Below are 19,183 nucleotides of genomic sequence, written 5' to 3'. Positions count from 1 at the left end.
CAAGAAGATGGATATCAATTTCCTCTGTCCATTCAGTAGAAAGCTATTCGGCCCAGTTTTAGAATGTTTACAAGTTGCCGGTCGGATGGCGTAGCGGAGATTGCGCTCGTCACCAATGCAAGAGGCTGCGGTCTCGACTCCCAGAGTCAGCATTACCTGCGGCTTGGGTCGATCGTCATACTAACTCGTTTGGCTGGTTTAGGGGGAGGGTAGTCGAGGGTGGCAATCTGGCGTTGTGGACAGCGACGCCTACAGGTCAGGTCTGGGCGCCTGCTCAGCGAAAGACAGGAAATGGTGAAGGCAGCGTGACCTCCCACGCGTTACGCTTCACCAATGAGAGTCCTCACTGCCAGGTGAAAAGAGAGCCACTGGCATGGACATGACAAGGGGCGCCGTTGACACTACATGTCTAGGGGTACAGCATTCCCAACATCAATGTCCTGTTTTAAGACGGATCTGTCTGAAAAGGCACCTCACAAAAAAAAACAGAGGGACGGTTCATGGTAAAAATGCACAATGATCAGATTGCAGCTCTTTTCTCTTTCACAAAGAAGAACACAAAATACCTCCTGAAGTCTGTACAGCACCGTACAAACTGCCGTTTCACAACACGGTGAGCAGCAGAGAGACTCCCCATAGAGACACTATCAGCCCCATGCAGCCGCTTCCCATTTATGTTACGTACCCCCGTAGGGAGACGCAACACAAGGCCACAGACAGGGTAGGTGAGGGTGCAGTGACACTAAAACGCATGAGACAATTTGCAAAATAATAATATTTATTTTACAAACACAAAACTTGGCAACACAGAGAGCAAAGAGGACTTACCAGTCCCATGCAGCCGCTTGTTAAGCCTGCACACAACAGACAACACACCTCACACCTGAGGTTTGTTGTGAAGAGCCTCCCCCATCAGCTGCCTCCTTAACAGCCTCAAAGAGCCTTTCATTGAGCGAACCCTATGTCCAACAGAACATACCACCTGTTGCTTCCAGTCTCCTCTGGAGCAAAGGCAGGACCAAAGCATGTGGCCAAGCCAGAACTGGGGACCAGCGTCTTTATTCTGGGCAAGAACCAGCTCACCACGAGTCATGGGTAGCTGCGTCGCCTCAGAGGCAAGCGTACTCTGCTGAAGTGTCATTTGGTCACCCGTCTCAACAGTAGGCTGAGTAGACACTGGTGGGGAAGCAGGCGTGTCAGACAACTTTATCACGGCCTCTGACAGGTGCCCTACCTCACCCAAACTACGTGCTTGAGCACGGGAGACTGCACAAAGACGTAACACCTCAGGGAGCATTGGAGCCAACACACTACATTGAAAAATAGCCGGGCGTTAAAAAACCTCAAAACATGGCATAACTAAAGAGCAACCAGCGCAACCATACCAAACACCAGCCTATCTAACGTGCCCACTGCACACCAACACCAACCGTCTGTTGCCCACTAACGAGCCCCCATTTATGTTATGTACCCCTGTGGGGAGACGCAACACAAGGCCACAGACAGGGTAGGTGAGGGTGCAGTGACACTAAAACGCATGAGACAATTTGCAAAATAATATTTATTTTACAAAGTCAAGATCAGCAACACAGAGAGCACGGAGGACTTACCAGTGAGCACCAAATTAAATATCAAAAAGAAATAAAAACCCACCCCCCCTTACAGGCGCGGACGCCCCAAAGTACAGGTGGTGGTGCTCACTCTAAAGCTGGTGTCTTTAACAGTAGGTCACCTACGTGATGCAAAATGTAGACCCAGGGTATCTTCCTGCCCTCAATGTCCCTGTGTGCGAAACAAAAGGTTAATACAAAGCAAAGCAATCACCATAGGCTGGGTGACACAAGGAATAAACAAATACACAAACAGGTTATGGGTAAACAGAAATGTACAACTGTAGAAATCGTCGGAAAGGAGAGACGCACAATTTCTATCTTGCGACAACACCAAGTAGTGTGTCATTTATTATCTTCTTAGCACAAGTGACAGCTGTCAGATCTATGCCGTGCTAAACTCTGACAGCTCCTCGTCACCAAAACCTTTTATGAATGACATTCCACCAGCGCGTCTTCTCTAAGCCCAACCCCATTAAAGTGACAGTGCCCCATCAATACATCAAAACAATCTAATGGTGAATTATGTCCATAGCACCCACTACACAACAAACTAAACACAAACACAATGGAGTGAACCAGAGCTTTCGCCAGCTCTACCAAATGTACCTCTACCTGGACATCTCTACCTGGACATCTCTACCTGGACATCTCTACCTGTACATCTTTACACACAAACATGAGAGCAATAGAGCATTAACTAGCTCACACAAAACAATGAGAGCAATAGAGCATTAACTAGCTCACACACCAAACATGAGAGCAATAGAGCATTAACTAGCTCACACACCAAACATGAGCAAATAGAGCATTAACTAGCTCAAATATACATACCCCCCACATACAGTGGCAAATGGCAAAACAGGGCCAACAGTATATATACCCCACACAGGGTTTGGTCCACGCAGGCACACACAGAATTATCACCAAACACAGAGAGACACCCACCACCACACTGAGCCAAAAGAGCTAACTAACACTGCACACAAAATGGGTATATGAAGGGAGAGTGGATGTTGATTGCAGAATCAGCTTCACCTGCCATTGCACTGGGGTGAGTTGCTGATTGACCAGCTGGCTGCTGGTGCTGCAACTGTGAGACACCTGAGAATGGGATATGTTACACAGGAGGGAGACAAAAACAGAACAACCAAAACATGCCTATATACCCACACACAACAGATAACATACATTACTCCCTCTATATACATACATAAGGACACCGTCCGTAACAACATGTGTCGGAGGAAGCGTGTGGTAGACTTCAGGGTTCCCTTGTACCGACCAGTAGGATGAACATGCGCACAACAACCAGGTAGGGGAGGGAGGGAATTGGCATAACGACTAAATTGGGATGGGGAGAAAAATAGAAAATCAGGCGGAGAAAAAGAGGATACTTTTTTTTTTTTTTTTTATACAAGTGGACGTCAATGAATTATTCTTCAACAATATTTCCTCTCCATGTGCTGCACACACCGTTGTTTGTTTCTGGAAGCAGTGTGGATGCTAGGCGCAAATCTTCTGCGGTTTATAATGAAAACGTATTGGTGTAAACAAGCCCTTAATTAACTAGAGGTTTTTTCCCCATCTCAAAGGTTTTCAACATTCTGACGGGCAATGTGCGTGTGATCATCAACTGCAACAAGTCCTTTTACAACCCGGGACAGTGCTTCTTGGCTCCATGTGGTAAGAATCAGAAAGGTCTTTATTTGCCAAGTAGTTTTCACATACAAGGAATTTGCTTTGGATGTTATCTGTGTGACATTAACAGACATAATACAATAAAGAGGTGGAGTAAAATAAAATATGAGCCAAGTTAAGCACAATAGAATAATATAATTATGAAATAAAATATAGGCCAGGGCTATATAGGCCAGGGGGGGGGGGGTCAGCGAGGGTCCCGATGAGGCTCACTGCAGAGGGGAAGAAACTGTTCTTGTGGCGTGAGGTTTTGGCCCTGATGGACCGCAGCCGCCTGCCAGAGGAGAGTGTCTCAAACAGGTTGTGACCGGGGTGGTAGGGGTCGGCCACAATCTTACCTGCATGCTTCAGGGTTCTGGAAGCGTACAGGTCCTGGAGGGATGGCAGATTGCAGCTGATCACCTTATCAGCAAAGATCCTGACACGCTGCAGCCTGCCTTTGTCCTTGGCCGTGGCTGCATCATGCCATTCTGTGATGGAGGAGGTGAGGATGGACTCAATGATGGCAGTAAAAGTGCACCATCATCGTCTTTGGCAGGTTGAATTTCTTCAGCTGCCGCAGGAAGGGAGTACATCCTCTGATGTGCTTTCTTGATGAGGGAGCTGATGTTCAGCTCCCACTTGAGGTCATGGGAGATGATGGTTCCCAGGAAGCGGAAGGACTCCAGTGTCCACGAGTCACACATGGTGATGGGGTTGAGTGGGGCTGGGGCGCAATAAACGCCAAAATCATATTGATTATTGCGTTTCGAAAGCGATCCAAATGCACTCGAGTGTGTATATTGATCCACGTTACAATATATCTCTGGCGGAGGAATTTCCTCGATGCACTGATTGCCACTTCCGGTTTGGCGTGGAGTGTAACTCGCCCGACATCCACCAGGTGGCGGTATTGAGGCGTTGCAATATCAGAACAAGGTCCAGCTGCGATCCGGAGGGAGGCTGGATGAATTATGAATGCCATGGCGAAAAAATGAAATATTGATCCCAAAAACGTGTTAACATGTTGTTGGCGCACAACGCATGCAGGCATTAAAGCGTTCCGTCTTGGGACGGATATCCGTCCATTTGATTTGGAGATTCCGTCATTTGATTTGGAGTCGTGACGGATTTTAACCTGAGCCAATCAGAGGCGTCAAATATCCTTTTTTCCCCTACCGCGGCCGCACCAAACAGTCATTTGCGAGCCATCGGCAAATTCTCAGGCAAATGCAACCAACCAGAAGGCGAGATTGTTCTGAGTTTACAGCCCTTTCACCCGCCTCCGCTGTGCTCAGCACCAATGGGAAGCGCCCATTTTGAGACTCTCTAGCGTCTAGCTCTACTCGCGAGTAAACTTGACTCATCAACACCATGCGGCAACTTTTTACGAGACCGTAAGTTCATTTGACTTATTCTAGTCTAAAGAAACATATATATTACTATTGCTATTGATAAATCTAGGTAACGTGAATGCCACAAAACGAATGCCTTTTGTTAATCAGAACGTTATTTACGCGACAAGCAGTGTGTTGTTGTCGTTGTTGTTGTTGTTGGTGGTGTTTCGTGTGTGTGCTTGCGCCGCTCGCTTTCTGATAAATGTATGAATGTTGATAAATCTAGATAACGTTAATGCCACAAAACGAATGACTTTGTTAATCAGAACGTTATTTGCGGTATCAATTGTTTTTAAGCTCAATAAACGTCTTTCTCCCATTTGTCCGGGAGATCTCTGGGTAACAGTACTGTATATTTGCATATCATATATGTCACAAATGTAACATTACTATATACCTGTATGTCATGTATGTCACTATGAATTGAAAACGGGGGACCCTGATGTAAACAAGACGAACGTCTTTCTCTGGTCTGCATCCCCTTAACAATTGTGTGTATTGAGCTGTACTGTATTGTACCCATTCTGCAATCTGTTAAATATTGATTGATTGTTATTAACAGATTGCAGAATGGGTACAGTACAGCTCAATACACACAATTGTTAAGGGGATGCAGACCAGAGAAAGACTTTCGTCTTGTTTACATCAGGGTCCCCCATTTTCAGTTCATCATAACATATATGACACACATGACATACAGATAGACAATACTGCTACATCTATACATTTATGACATACCAGATTTACAAATACAGTAGCCTATTGTTTGTTTGTGATACAAAAATAGTCTAAAAAGAGTATATACATTTGACGAAGAAACTGTACATTGGAGGTGGTTGGGTGGGATGGGGGGGGGGTTGTAACTATACATTGGATTATCGACAAAACCTTACTTGGTCCCAAGAAGAGGGTCTCGTGTATTAAATAAAGTTTTCATTCATTCATTCACTCTGGATCTTGTAAATCCAGTAGCAATACACACAATTGTTAAGGGGATGTAGACCAGAGAAAGGCGTTTGTCTTGTTTACATCATCAGGGTCCCCCATTTTCAATTAATAGTGACATTTATGACATACACAACATACACATGACATCATGACATTTATGACATAGGGACATACATGCCTTACAGGTATATAGTAATAGTACTGTTACATTTGTCACATATACGATATGCAAATATACAGTACTGTTACCCAGAGATCCTAACAGTAAATATATACATATGATGAGGAGGAGACTGTACATTAGGAGGGGGTGAGTGAGTGGGTGGTAAATAAATATATACAAACGGTGGGGAGGAGACTGTCCATTGTTGTTGTGGCATAATTGCGAAACGTGTTTAGTCCCTTGTTTGTATGATAACAAGCCATTTAGTTCATGGTTCAAAGTGGGGAGGGGTGCTAGCTCGCCATCAATCAGAAGCTAGCCACAAGACTTGCATTCACGCTCTCCAGCACACAACAGTAGGGTCTCTATAGTCACAGTCATGACAGTAGGCTCGCTCTACAAGTAGGCTCCCTTAAAACGCTAACGCTATTAAAAAAAAAATACAGTAGAGGTTAAAATAAGAATATGACTTGGCCAGAAAAAAAGTTCAGTCAGGAGATTTTTTTTTGCTTTAATCCCTGCGCATGGTGGACAATAACGTGTTATCACGTTGTTGGCGTCCAATGTGTTAAAGCACAAAGCAAAGCAAAAAATTTATAAAACTAAATAGATTTTGACTGGCAAGAAGCCTGGGCAAATGTTCGACTTGCATCAAGGAACCCGGACCATCAACAAATCAATCTTAACTATATTCACAGGACATACTTAACTCCTATAAGACTGAACAAAATGGGTCTTAAACAAGACCCCAAATGCTCCTTATGTACAAATGGGGACGAGGGGACATTTATGCACATGTACTGGGATTGCCCACCAGTTAAGATGTTCTGGAAAGAAGTGACTCAACAATTATCAAATCTCTTAACTGAATATACCTGTACACCCCTCTGTATTACTGCTGAATGATGTCTTTGAGTGTGCAGTACATCCACAGCTAAAGAGATTGGTTTTATCTGGTATCACAGTGGCTAAAAAGCTGATAGCATCACGATGGTTTCAACCGGAGGGAATGTGCCGGAAGGTCTGGATTCTTACATATCTCGATGTGATTTATCAAGAAATATCTACAGCAAGAATTTTGGGTCTCAATGAATCCAAAATGACAATGTGGTTAGAAGTGGTGGAGAGAATAAAAGCTAGCATTAATTAATGCTTGTATATCTTTTTTTTGTATTTTATTTTTTTATTATTTTTTAAACACATATAAACAAACATGACAACACACGATAAGATACACAAGCATTAATACACAGTGTATATCCAACGAAATTACCATTTATACCAATGTCTTATACAGGATATACCCCTAATACCTGTTATCTAAAAACCTACACACATATGCTCCAGCTCGAACCCCCCCCTCCCGGACCCCTCTTTGGATAGTACCTCCATTATCCCTCGCTCCTAACCAGACACTACCATTATAAGCTAGCTTTTATTCTCTCCACCACTTCTAACCACATTGTCATTTTGGATTCATTGAGACCCAGAATTCTTGCTGTAGATATTTCTTGATAAATCGAGATATGTAGGAAACCAAACTTTCCGGCACATTTTTATGCTTGTATATCTTATCGTGTGTTGTCATGTTTGTTTATATGTTTGTTTAAAAAATAATAAAAAAATAAAATACAAAAAAAAAAATTTAAATTATATACTTTTTTAAATTATTTTTTTATATACATTTTAAGCTTTCAGGAGGGGCGGGCCGCGCCTTCAAGGCAATGGTAGGGGAAACACTGGATGCATAAGCAATGGATCCGTACAAAATATCATATCGCAGTGAAAACAAATGTGGCTCTTTATTCCATGCTGTTCTGTTCCTCATTGTATTGCTCTGTTCACACAGGACACGCCTACAGCATCCAAAACATGAACCGTGAGCCTGCAGTACTGTACTTCACGAGAGTGGTAGCTGAATGTGCAGAATGATGGTGATGTGTATTTGTCGCCCCATGGCGTTTTTGTTTATTATTGTGTATTTAAAAAATATATTTTGAATAAATGATTTAGCTGGATTCTGACTGTATTATTGTATTGCTCCAATGTGTAATGTAATTAGCAGAATAATATCACTGATGTAAATTGGCAACTTTTCTTAATGCAAAGATTGATCTCTGCAGCACACCTTTGCTAAGGACTTGTAAATATTACACTTTTTATTCCCCGTTTGTCATTATTTGATCTATGATTCGCTGTAAGTGTAAGCAATAGATTCCGCCTCTAGGGGGGGGGGGGGGGGGTTGTGCCACTGAAATGTAGTAACTACAGTATTTGCAGAGGCTGGTGTGTCAGCACCTTTCATACAGGGGATTGCAGTTCAAAGTGCTTTACATCAGTAAGAAAGACATCAAATCAGTGTAAAACAAGCAGCAAGAGCAAAGCATAAAGTGGGACAAAATAATGCAGATATATTAATCAAATCATATCAGAACCTCACGTTCCAATAGGCTTCTTGAATTTCTGTAATCTGTTACAAAACATGATAAAGGTTATAGTATGCACCCAGCGGATAGTGGGGTGTAAAGATAAAGGTAAAAATAATAGCAATGGTAAAATGAGCAGACATATAAAATCACAGTTTTTTACATTAGGATCTAACATCCCACCTTGTTTATGGTTTGATTCAGTTTGAGTAGAATGTGAAAGACATTAATGATGAATTGAGCACATAAGTGCAGACATACTATAAAATCTGTTTCTTTACAGTGCAATAAAATAGTTCTGGATTACTGTTACTGTACAGTTCAAAGTCGTCTTTACCTTCTGTTTTGTATCCACAGTTTAAAACCTGGTATCCACAGTTTAAAACCTGACAGTCTTCCCTCTTGTCTGACACCCACTTTGACCCTTCGAACCTCCCTCTCAGGGTGCAGTTCCCTCTCAGGGCGCGGTTCTAGGCCTGGGTCTTACAGTTTTAAAGCCTGACAGTCTTTCTTGCTTAATACCCACAGTTTAATACCCATCTTGCAATGCTTAGACCAACTCTAGCAGCCTCTGAAGTAATTTCTGATCATCTTTCTGTAAAAATTTGTATCATAAATTGTTAATAAAGAGGTTCCTATGTTGTCAATTTGTTGCCCTGTCAATTTGTTGCCCTGCCAAATAATGTTCACTTACCGGGGGAATGCACCTGCCACAGAATTCACATATATTATTCCTGTGCACAGGGACAGGTAAGTCAATATTTGTGAACAAGAGTCAGTCAGTCCTTCCTAGAGCTAGAAATACGAGGGAGAACCTTTCAATATGTGACGCGACCAGAATGTGAAATATGCTCCATAGACAATGACCTGCCTGGGGGGTTTATAGAATGTATGGGTGAGCTCTTACCTAGGTGATAGTTTAAATTCTAGTCCAGACCCGTTATCCGATAATAGAATATGAATCTCAACTGGGTGTGCGAAGTCAACACATTCACTGTCTGAAGCAGCCCCAGATTTGACATCCAGGTGATATTCTCAAAGTGGAGGATTGTCTAAAGATTCTAGCTTTAGAAGACCTGTTGACAAAAAAAAAGCTATGAATCACAGGAATAACATTAGATTAAAATTGATTGTCATCATACAGCACAAGCACAGTACAACAAAAATAAGTTTGGCATCCAACCAGAATGCAGATTAACCGTAAAGTGCAATAGTAATATACAATGTAGGCCTACAGGTGATTAGACTGGGTATGAAGATTATTGTGATCTGTGTATACCTTGAGAGGTATGTTAGAAGACCCAATGTGCACTTTGAAGTGAGAAAGCCCAAATCGGGGCCAATGACTCCTTCTCAATTGTAGAATAGACAATGTGATGTCTATTAAATTTACATGAGAAGTATGAAATGGGGTGTTCAATACCTGATTGATTGAACATTTTATTAACAGATTGCAGAATGGGTACAATACAGTACACCTCAATACACACAATTGTACATGACATACAGATACAGTACTGCTACATCTAGACATGACATACCAGATCTAATACAGTACTGTTTGTGATACAAAAATGTCTAAAAATAAGTATATACATTTGAGGGGGAAGAAACTGTACATTGGGGGGGGGGGGGCTGTACATTGGATGGTGGGGGGCTACGTCATCCGCCTGAAGCAACACGGCACCCGCACCGAGATTGCTCGCGTCGACCGCCAACTTAAAAGGTTTGGAATACACAGGCACAGTCAAAACTGGGGCATCGACCAGTATGGACTTAACCTGGTTAAAAGCATAGTTGCACCTGGCATTCCACTCAAAAGGGAACTTTCGGATTCAACAGGTCTGTCAGAGGCGCGGCAACTGCTGAAAAGTTCCTACAGAAGCCTCTGTATTACCCGGCCATACCCAGGAAGCAGCGGAGGTCACGACGAGTAGCAGGCTGCTTAAAAGCTACAATAGCTTCTACTTTCAAGCCCACAGGCCGAACCTGATCCGTCCCACTATTTTACCCAGATACGTTACCGTTGCCCTGCCAAACTCACACTTGGTCAGGTTTACTGTGAGGTTTGCATGGCTAAGCCTATTGAACACTATCTCCAAGCTTGCCAAATGCTCCTTCAAAAACTATCTGTACCATCAGACTTATCTACAAGTAGACACGGAGAGCTCCATGAACTACTGCTGTCCTCAGCGATGTCATTTAAAAGCATATACTCCACCTCCTTACGCAAACGTTTTTCAGGGTTAACATGATAAAAATGTTGCTTAGGCTCTGCATCGCCCACATCAATATCATGCTGCAACACTTGTGCGTGAAGGGACATCCTGGAATATATCACAATGTTTAATCAAACAAATATCATTCCTCTGATCTGCGTGCAAGTGAACCAGATGCGCATCCAGGTTGCTCAGCAGCTCTGAATTTTTCAAGAGCCCTCCCACCACTTCCTTAGACGGGATGACAATGTCATCCTCTCGCTCTGACTCATCCTCTGAAAGACAGGAAAAGTTGTCACCACCAGTTTGTGCAACTGCACAGATTGAGACAGACCTGGCAGGGACAGGTTCAAGATTGGAACAAGGGAGACAACCTCTTCCACAGTGGAGCTGGCTACTTGAGCTCTGAAGACTTTCTGTCATAAGGCTTAATCATGTTCACATGACATCCTGGTCTTCCTTCCACGATCCAGTGTGCTGATTACATAATCTAAGTCACCAACTTTACTGAGCACCGTATAGGGACCACTGAATTTAGCGTGCAGACTTGGGCCTGGTACCGGTAACAGAATAAACACTCCCATGCTTTACGGTCGTACCACACTTTCATTTGACCCTGAGTCTCCTCTAGATTACGGCTGGCCGTTTCACACGCCCGGTGCAACTGGTCCCTGACACCACAGACATAATCTAGCAGGTTTCTCTGCTCACTAGCACCCAGCCACCCCTCTCGCAAGAGCTTGAGCGGACCCTGTACAGTGTGTGCAAAGACTAACTCTGCAGGGCTAAAACCAGTCGACTCCTGCACTACACCTCTTGCTGCAAACAACAACAAATGGACCCCTCTATCCCGTTCCTGTCCCCTCACAGAAACATCTTAAAACTTTGATTGCCAGCATGGGATGCGCTATTTATCGCTTGAGTGCCAGCGCTTTAGTCAATGAGAGGGCGAGCACATTTGCGAACGCATAAACTATATCTTAAATTATGGCTGTGTCTAATACGCCCGTCGCTTATCAATGACTTGCTTGCAGTCAACATGTACGAAACTGATAGTTTTTTCATCAGTACATTTCCGTTTTATACCGTTTTGGATATGAGTATAGTTTTGAAGATTTCTAGTGATTCCAGACAAATCTGCGGAAATAGTCATTTACTGGAATACACAAAACACGGAATTTTTTGGCCTATTTATGAATCGTTTTCAAATAAACGCTAGATTATCGATAGTATATGTGTACTTATGCACGCTAGAGAAGCGGGCTGAAAAATCGATTATCCATGACCTGGTCAGCACTAACGTCATACACGCACACACAGCCACACACACGTTGTGAAATATGTGAAAATAACATCTGATTACCCCGAGACTGGTAAAATAAAGTCCTTACCTCACATCAGATGTTCTGCAAAAAGATTATTCCAATTCCTGATCGCCATTCCAAATATCAATCGCGTTTATTGTTCCAACGATCCAACCTCGAAACACATAATCCACGCTGCTTCCAGTCCCCTCAATGAATGCAATGTCTCAATGATAACGTGAGGCTGGATTGATAAAAAACGAATGGATATCGCTAATAAAAGAAATAACGATTAAATAACGAGATTTCTCGTTGTTGGCACTCAACGCATGGCAGCCAACAACGAGATATCTCGTCGTTGGCACTCAATGTGTTAACATGGTTTTAAGAGTGGAATGGAACCTCTCCAAGGCCCCTTGTGACTCAGCATGGTAAGCAGAAGACAGACTGTGTGTGATATTCCAATGTTTGCACCATTGTTTAAAAACAGTCGAAGTAAAATTGGTACCCTGGTCAGTCTGTATGACAATCCAAATATCGAAAAGAAATTAGAAAGAACCTCCGTCACCGTCTCAGCCTTGGTGTTCTTAATAGGTATTGCCTCTGGGAAACGTGTGTTAGTACACATGATGGTGACTAGCCCTGTGTTATCTTTCTTAGTCCTTGGAAATGGACCTACACAGTCGACTATGACCCTCTCAAAAGGTTCTCCTACCGCTGGAATCGGAGGGAGTGGAGCTGGCGGAATCACCTGATTTGGTTTCCCCACCACCTGGCAAACAGGACAAGACCTACAGTGATACTTCACATCCCTCTTCAACCCTGGCCAAAAGAAATCGCGCAAAACCCTGTCATAGGTTTTGCGGACAGTACCCAAGTGACCCGACATGTCATGTGCAATGTCCTGACGGTATTTTGTAGGGACTACTACAGTACATTCCGCTGTGTTCATTTTACTCAAACTGAGTACATTTTACTCAAACTGAGTACAATTTTACTCACTTGGGCTCAAATGGACTCAGTTTGAGTAAAATTTACTCTGCTAAATGTACTGTGCTATACCTGTTCAATCACACCCCACTCATCCTGATTGATTGATTGATTGATTGATTGAAAAGTTTATTAACAGATTGCAGAATGGGTACAGTACAGTACAGCTCAATACATACAATTGTTAAGGGGATGCAGACCAGAGAAAGACTTTCGTCTTGTTTACATCAGGGTCCCCCATTTTCAATTCATCATAACATATATGACATACATGACATACAGATAGACAGTACTGCTACATCTATACATTTATGACATATCAGATTTGCAAATACAGTACTGTTTGTGATACAAAAGTGTCCAGAAAAAGAGTGTATATACATTTGGCGTAGAAACTGTACATTGGAGGAGGTTGGGTGGGTGGGGTGGGGTTGGGTGGGTGGGTGAGGGCTGTACAATGGAGGTGGGGGGGGGGGGGGGGGGGGTTGGGTAGGGGACACACACACATTTTACACTGTACATTGGAATACTGACAAAGCCTTACTTGGTCATTTACTGTACAACTAGGTTAGGACATTTGTAGGGGCCAGTTTCGAATTGCAGTCTCACGTAGGTGTTTTTTGAGAGTGTTTTTGAAAGTGGGTAGTGATTCACATTCCTTTACAGCTTTAGGTAGGGCGTTCCACATTGATGTGGCATAATTGCGAAACGTGTTTAGTCCCTTGTTTGAGCCGAATCTGGGTTTTACATGATTTGTGGAGCTCTCTCTGGTGTTGTGATCGTGGTATTCACTGACCTTTGGGAAGTATTTTGACATGTACATGGGTACCTTGGTCGCGTAGTGTATCTTGTAGACCAGGCCCATTGCAAGTTGCTGTACTCTGTCGTCTACTCTAAGCCATCCTAGGTTGTCAAAGTGGGCAGGGGTGAGGTGGGTTCTAGGAGTCAGGTCAAGCAGTAGTCTGACTAGCTTGTTTTGAGATGTTTGTAATTTGTTTTTTAGTGCCTTTGAGGTGCTTTGGTACCATGAGGTGCAAGCATAGTCGTAGTACCCTTGAATGAGTGCTCCTGCTAGAGTCTTCAGGGTATTCTTGTTTACCAGAGAGGAGATCCGGTACAAGAATCGCGTTCGTTGGTTGACTTTTTTTATTACATTGGATGCCATTTTGTCACAGGAAAGATTAGCCTCTAGGATGGAACCCAGGTAGGTAATTTCATCTTTCCTTGTGATAATATTGTCACCCACTGTAACCGAGAAGCCGTCGGTCTTGCTGAGTTTGTTATTTGAACCGAAGAGAATGGACTCTGTTTTGCCCATGTGTAATGATAGTTTGTTGTCGGCGAGCCATATGCAGATTTTGCCTAGTTCCGAGCTGAGGGCTTTTTCAACCTGTAACTTGTTCTTGTCAGAGACCAGCAGGGCTGAGTCGTCCGCAAACAGGAACAAGTTGCAGTCACAAGCTGACGACATGTCATTTGCATAAATTAGGAATAGTAGCGGTCCTAGTATGCTTCCTTGTGGAACACCACAGCTCACTGTGAGGGGGGGGGATAGGGTACCGTTTACCTCCACCATCTGTTCCCTCCCCTCCAGGTAGGATTGTATCCAGCTCACTGATAAACTATCAAAACCAATTGCTTTTAGCTTGTCAATCAGAATGGTGTGATTGACAGTGTCGAAGGCCTTTTGTAGGTCCAGCATGACCATGCCACAGTATCCTCCACTGACGCGTAAGACCTAGGACTCCATTTACGCATCAACAACTCATCCCATATTAAAAAAACATTGCTTCAGGTCTACCGATACAAATTTGTTAAAAGAGGCAGTAAACTGGAATCACTCTTTTGACAAGAGATAAGCTCATTGCGCTCAGAAGGATAGCCAACAGGAAAACAAAAAGCAAAAAACTTTCCTGGTACCATCAGAGTTTACCTCCTCCTTTCCTGGTATCACCAGTTCAGGAGACAGTGAATCATGATTCTCCAGTGTAGGATGTACTGCCTCAGGTCTGTCATCACCTTCTCTGGGACTCAGTGAATTCTCACTCAAAGAAACACACATTGCATCATCATTTGGACGGGAACATGTCTATGTTCCCCGGGTTCTATGTTCCCCGCTGCCGCTACCCACTCCAGAAAAAGCGACAGAGTTGTGTGAGGGCCGACCATGTCAGCTGTGCTTCATTCTCTGTCGTTACGGTAGTGTTTTCAAACATACACGTCACGACTAAAAAAGGGTCCTATGTTCCCCGCTACTCCCGAAAAAGCGACAGAGTTGTGTGAGGGTGTAGATAGATGGTGCAACAGATTCGCACGTAGGCCTATCAAAGATAATATGTTCAATACACCATAGTATTATAAATGGATCTTAACAAGATAGCCAACATCAGGTCACCGTATAAATAGATTTAGCTAACGGGATAAACATGATAGGCCGAAGCTGCAAGAGCCTGTTGGCTGCACTGAAGTCCACCGAGTTGCTGATCCGCAAGTTGCCTGGTCAGAGAAATCGCCCAGGACTTCAAGACCGACCTGCGCTTCCAAAGCTCTGCTGTCATGGCTCTTCAGGAGGCCAGTGAGGCTTATCTGGTCGGCCTGTTTGAGGACACCAACATATGCGCGATCCACGCCAAGAGGGTGACTTATCATGCCCAAAGACATCCAGCTGGCCCGCCGCATCCATGGAGAACACACTTAATTTGGCTTTGTTTTTCTACATTCATAACCCAAAGGCTCTTTTAATCTAACTTATGCCCCCTTAACGAGTTAGCAGAGTTATAATGCTAAGCAGGAAAGTGTTGCATCAAGTACAAGGCCATATAATTCCAAATTTTTAACACTAGGAGCATAACCTCAATATATCTGTAAAAGATTACAACTATTTCCGAATTTTAACCACTTATCTTCCCGTTTGTTTGATCGTAAATCCCTTTTGACAAAAAAAACCCTGCAGAAATCTGCATTTATTTCATATTTATACACGTTTTCAACCCTATATTACAGCGTGCACCAAGTCTGTGTGAAAAAGAATCTGTCTTTATATTTACAAATGAATGACTAATTCGGTCAGAAATAGCGTAACTAATAACGTTAGTAAGCACTGCTTATTGCTTATTCTATCCGCGGGGTACAGTAAACGTTTCTCCCGGTACATTCTGAAGACCACACCGCTGACTGCTGAAGAACCAGCCCTCTTCCGCACATAGTGAGATCAGAGCAGCGCAAGGGGCCCAATAGGGGATATCTGCAGAGCCACAGAGCCCAGGCGTGGGAGTAGGGGGTATCTGCAGAGCCGCAGAGCCAGGCGTGGACGGGTTTGAGGCGGGGCTTCATGGCGTAGACAAGTATTAGTGGCCTGGACAAGTATTTGCACTACTGCGCAGATGAGGGGGGGGGGGGGGGGGGCTCTCTCGCTCGCTCCCTCTCTCGTTTACGACACATACTGTTATGGTTTGTAACCGACCCCAATCGCACAACACAAGACAGGTATGAGAGTAAGCCAAGAACGGGCATTTATTGAAAACACTAGGAAAAACGGCACTGTCCCTTTAAGGGAGAACACCAATACTGGATAAACAAGAAAGGGAAAAGGCCCAGTGCCTTTAAGAGGCGAGCTGGCTAAGGGGAAGGCAAAGGGAAGGCTAAAGGAAACAGGGCCGGGGCAAGGGAAGGCAGGAACAGGGAGGACTAGGAGGACTGGACAGGGAGGACTAGGAGGAACTAGAGAGGGGAGAACTAGGAGGACTAGGGAAAAACAGGGTAAGGCCTTGGAACAGGGCGAGGGCTGGATCTGCATACTGGGACAGAGAAAACAGGGTAAGGCCTTGGAAAAAGCATTAATGATGTTGCTGCTCTGCAGCTTCTCCCGGGATGGTAGTCTGGGGAAGCAGGTGGGAACATCAGAGCCGCTCTGCAGACTTCTCTCGGCAGATCTCCGAGGTGGGTAAACGGAACCGAGAGGGAGAGAGGGAGTGGGTTAGCTCAGAGTGCAGTTGGAACAGAGCAGGTGACAGGAGAGGTGACTTGTAACCAAAAACAGAGTTATCCAAGTGACTGAATCTTCGGTGTATAATAAACACTGTGAGCGAAGTCCCAAAATACAAATCCAGGTGATAATATCTTCGGTGTGTAAACACACAGTGGGCGATGATAGGCCAAAATATTATCCCAATGAAACAATCCAAAAAGGGCTAAACGCTGGGTGAGTGACTGTCTGATAAAAAGCTGGATATCTTCAGTGTTAAATAAACACACGAAAAACGGATAGGATCAAAGACAGTCATAAAAACTCACCCAGGCGCTGTGCGTAAAGAGCGTTGGAACAGAACGGAGCGAGCGCGTCGCCACGGGGAAAGGGTTGTCCTAGCGGAGGTCTGAGTGGTGCGCGACTTGCTTAGAGTACGCGCCGGTACGGAGGGCGCATCTGGCGCGGAGGTCTGAGTGGTGCGCGACTGCTTGGAGTGCGCGCCGGTACGGAGGATGCATCTGGAGTGCGTCTGCGCGGAAGAGCGCGCCAGGCTCGGAGGTCTGGATGGTGCGTCTGGGCGTCTGCTGCGCGGAGGTCTGGATGTGCGTCAGGACGTCTGCTGCGCGGAGGTCTGAAGTGGATCACTGGGATACCTCCCGTGGAAGTCTTAGAGAGCGCAGTCCAGTGTCTCCCTCAGGCAACGGCGACAGGAGGCGAAGGCTGGAGCACATCTCACGCCGGAGATGAAAACAGCATAAACAGACAGTGGACCTCCCGAAGGAGTCTTGGTGATAGAGAATATGATACGGAATGATACGGCATGTTACGGCACGACCCGACAGGAACTGAGGGGAGAGCAAGGTACTTAAAGCCCACAGGGGAACTAATTAGAATGCACCTCAGGTGCGTGAAGGTAATTGATACTTGAAACTAGGAGTGTGTGTTCGGCACAAGACCAATCAAACACATAATGACAGGTAGTCCAAGGGTGAAGCTGCTGAGAGCAAACGAGAGTAACGAACGCGAGGGTGGGGGCTAGTGAGGTGAGGAGAATGCAATGATTAACAGTAGGCTTAAAGGAACAGAGCGAGTAGGTGAGCAACAGGCTTAAAGGAACCGAGCGAAAACCTCACAGTACCCCCCCCTCCACGGGAGCCACCCGGCGACCCAAAAATAAAGACAGAGTGGCAGGGGACAAAACAAGGCAACAAAACAAAAAGTACTGGGCCAAGCCAGCAGGGAAACCACAACAAAAGTGGGGCTAGCAAAAGAACAGGGTAGCCGAGGGGTAACTAGGGTAGCTGAGGGGTAACCATGGTAGCTGAGGGGCAACTGGAGGAGCTGAGGGGTAACCAGAGGAGCTGAGGGGCAACCAGAGGAGCTGAGGGGTAACCATGGTAGCTGAGGGGTAACAGCCAAGGGCACTGAAAGCTACAGGGCCTATGCTAGCTGTACTGCTACATCAACATAGAGGCTGCGCTAGCTGCCGGAGCTAGACTGGCAGACAGGGCTGGACCAGCATGAGAGAACAAGCTAGCTGGAAGGACAGTCCTAGCAGTGGGAGAAACCTGACCTTGCTAGCTGAAAGGGCAGTCCTAGCAGTGGGGAAACTGACCTTGCTAGCTGAAGCGGCAGTCCTAGCAGTGTGAGATAAACTGACCTTGCTAGCTGAAAGGGCAGTCCTAGCAGTGGGAAACTGACCTTGCTAGCTGAAAGGGCAGTCCTAGCAGTGTGAGAAAATTGACCTTGCTAGCTGAAAGGGCAGTCCTAGCAGTGGGGAAACTGACCTTGCTAGCCGAAAGGGCAGTCCTAGCAGTGGGAAAACTGACCCTGCTAGCTGAAGCGGCAGTCCTAGCAGTGTGAGAAAAACTGACCTTGCTAGCTAAAAGGGCAGTCCTAGCAGTGGGAAAGCTACACAAAAAGTGGAGGCCATGCAGAGAGACCGGGTTAGCTGCCTGGGCATGGCTAGCTACAGGGCCTATGCCAGCTGCAAGGGCTGCATTAACATAGAGGCTGTGCTAACAGCCGGGGCTAAGCTAGCAGACTGGGGCCATGCAGAGGGACTGGGTTAGCTGCCAGGGCATGGCTAGCTACAGGGCCTATGCCAGCAGCAAGGGCTGCATCAACATAGAGGCTGTGCTAGCAGCCGGGGCTAAGCTAGCAGACAGGGGCCATGCTGGTAGTAGAGGCCTAACAAGCTGCAGGGGAGCTAACGAGGCTAACAGGGAAGCAAACAGGGGAGTCAACAGGCTAACAGGGGAGCTAAAAGGGGAACTAGAGGGAACAAAAAAAAAGGCAAACTCAACCACACCGTCTGTGCTGGCTGGGGTCGTCGATTGGTCGGGTCGTACTGTTATGGTTTGTAACCGACCCCAATCGCACAACACAAGACAGGTATGAGAGTAAGCCAAGAACGGGCATTTATTGAAAACACTAGGAAAAACGGCACTGTCCCTTTAAGGGAGAACACCAATACTGG

The 19,183-nt window shown here is 45.1% G+C and overlaps 1 protein-coding gene across 9 annotated transcripts in view; it reads left to right on the top strand.

Moving 5' to 3' along the window:
* The window catches only part of LOC311237644 (uncharacterized protein), a 59,144-nt gene extending 51,130 nt beyond the window's left edge, over window positions 1-8,014 (top strand). For all 9 annotated transcript variants that reach the window (XM_084325592.1, XM_084325594.1, XM_084325593.1 and 6 more), the window contains 2 exons: window positions 3,206-3,296; window positions 7,648-8,014. In XM_084325592.1, coding sequence (XP_084181718.1) covers window positions 3,206-3,296; window positions 7,648-7,730 — 174 coding nt within the window. In that variant the 3' untranslated portion in view covers window positions 7,731-8,014. The remainder of the gene's footprint in view (window positions 1-3,205; window positions 3,297-7,647) is intronic.
* Window positions 8,015-19,183: the final 11,169 nt, after the last annotated feature.

Source organism: Notolepis coatsorum (genome assembly GCF_963971535.1).
Source record: "Notolepis coatsorum genome assembly, chromosome: 12".
NCBI classification, from domain to species: domain Eukaryota; kingdom Metazoa; phylum Chordata; class Actinopteri; order Aulopiformes; family Paralepididae; genus Notolepis; species Notolepis coatsorum.
Note: the sequence above shows the minus strand (reverse complement) of the source record. Positions and strands in the feature narration are given on the sequence as shown.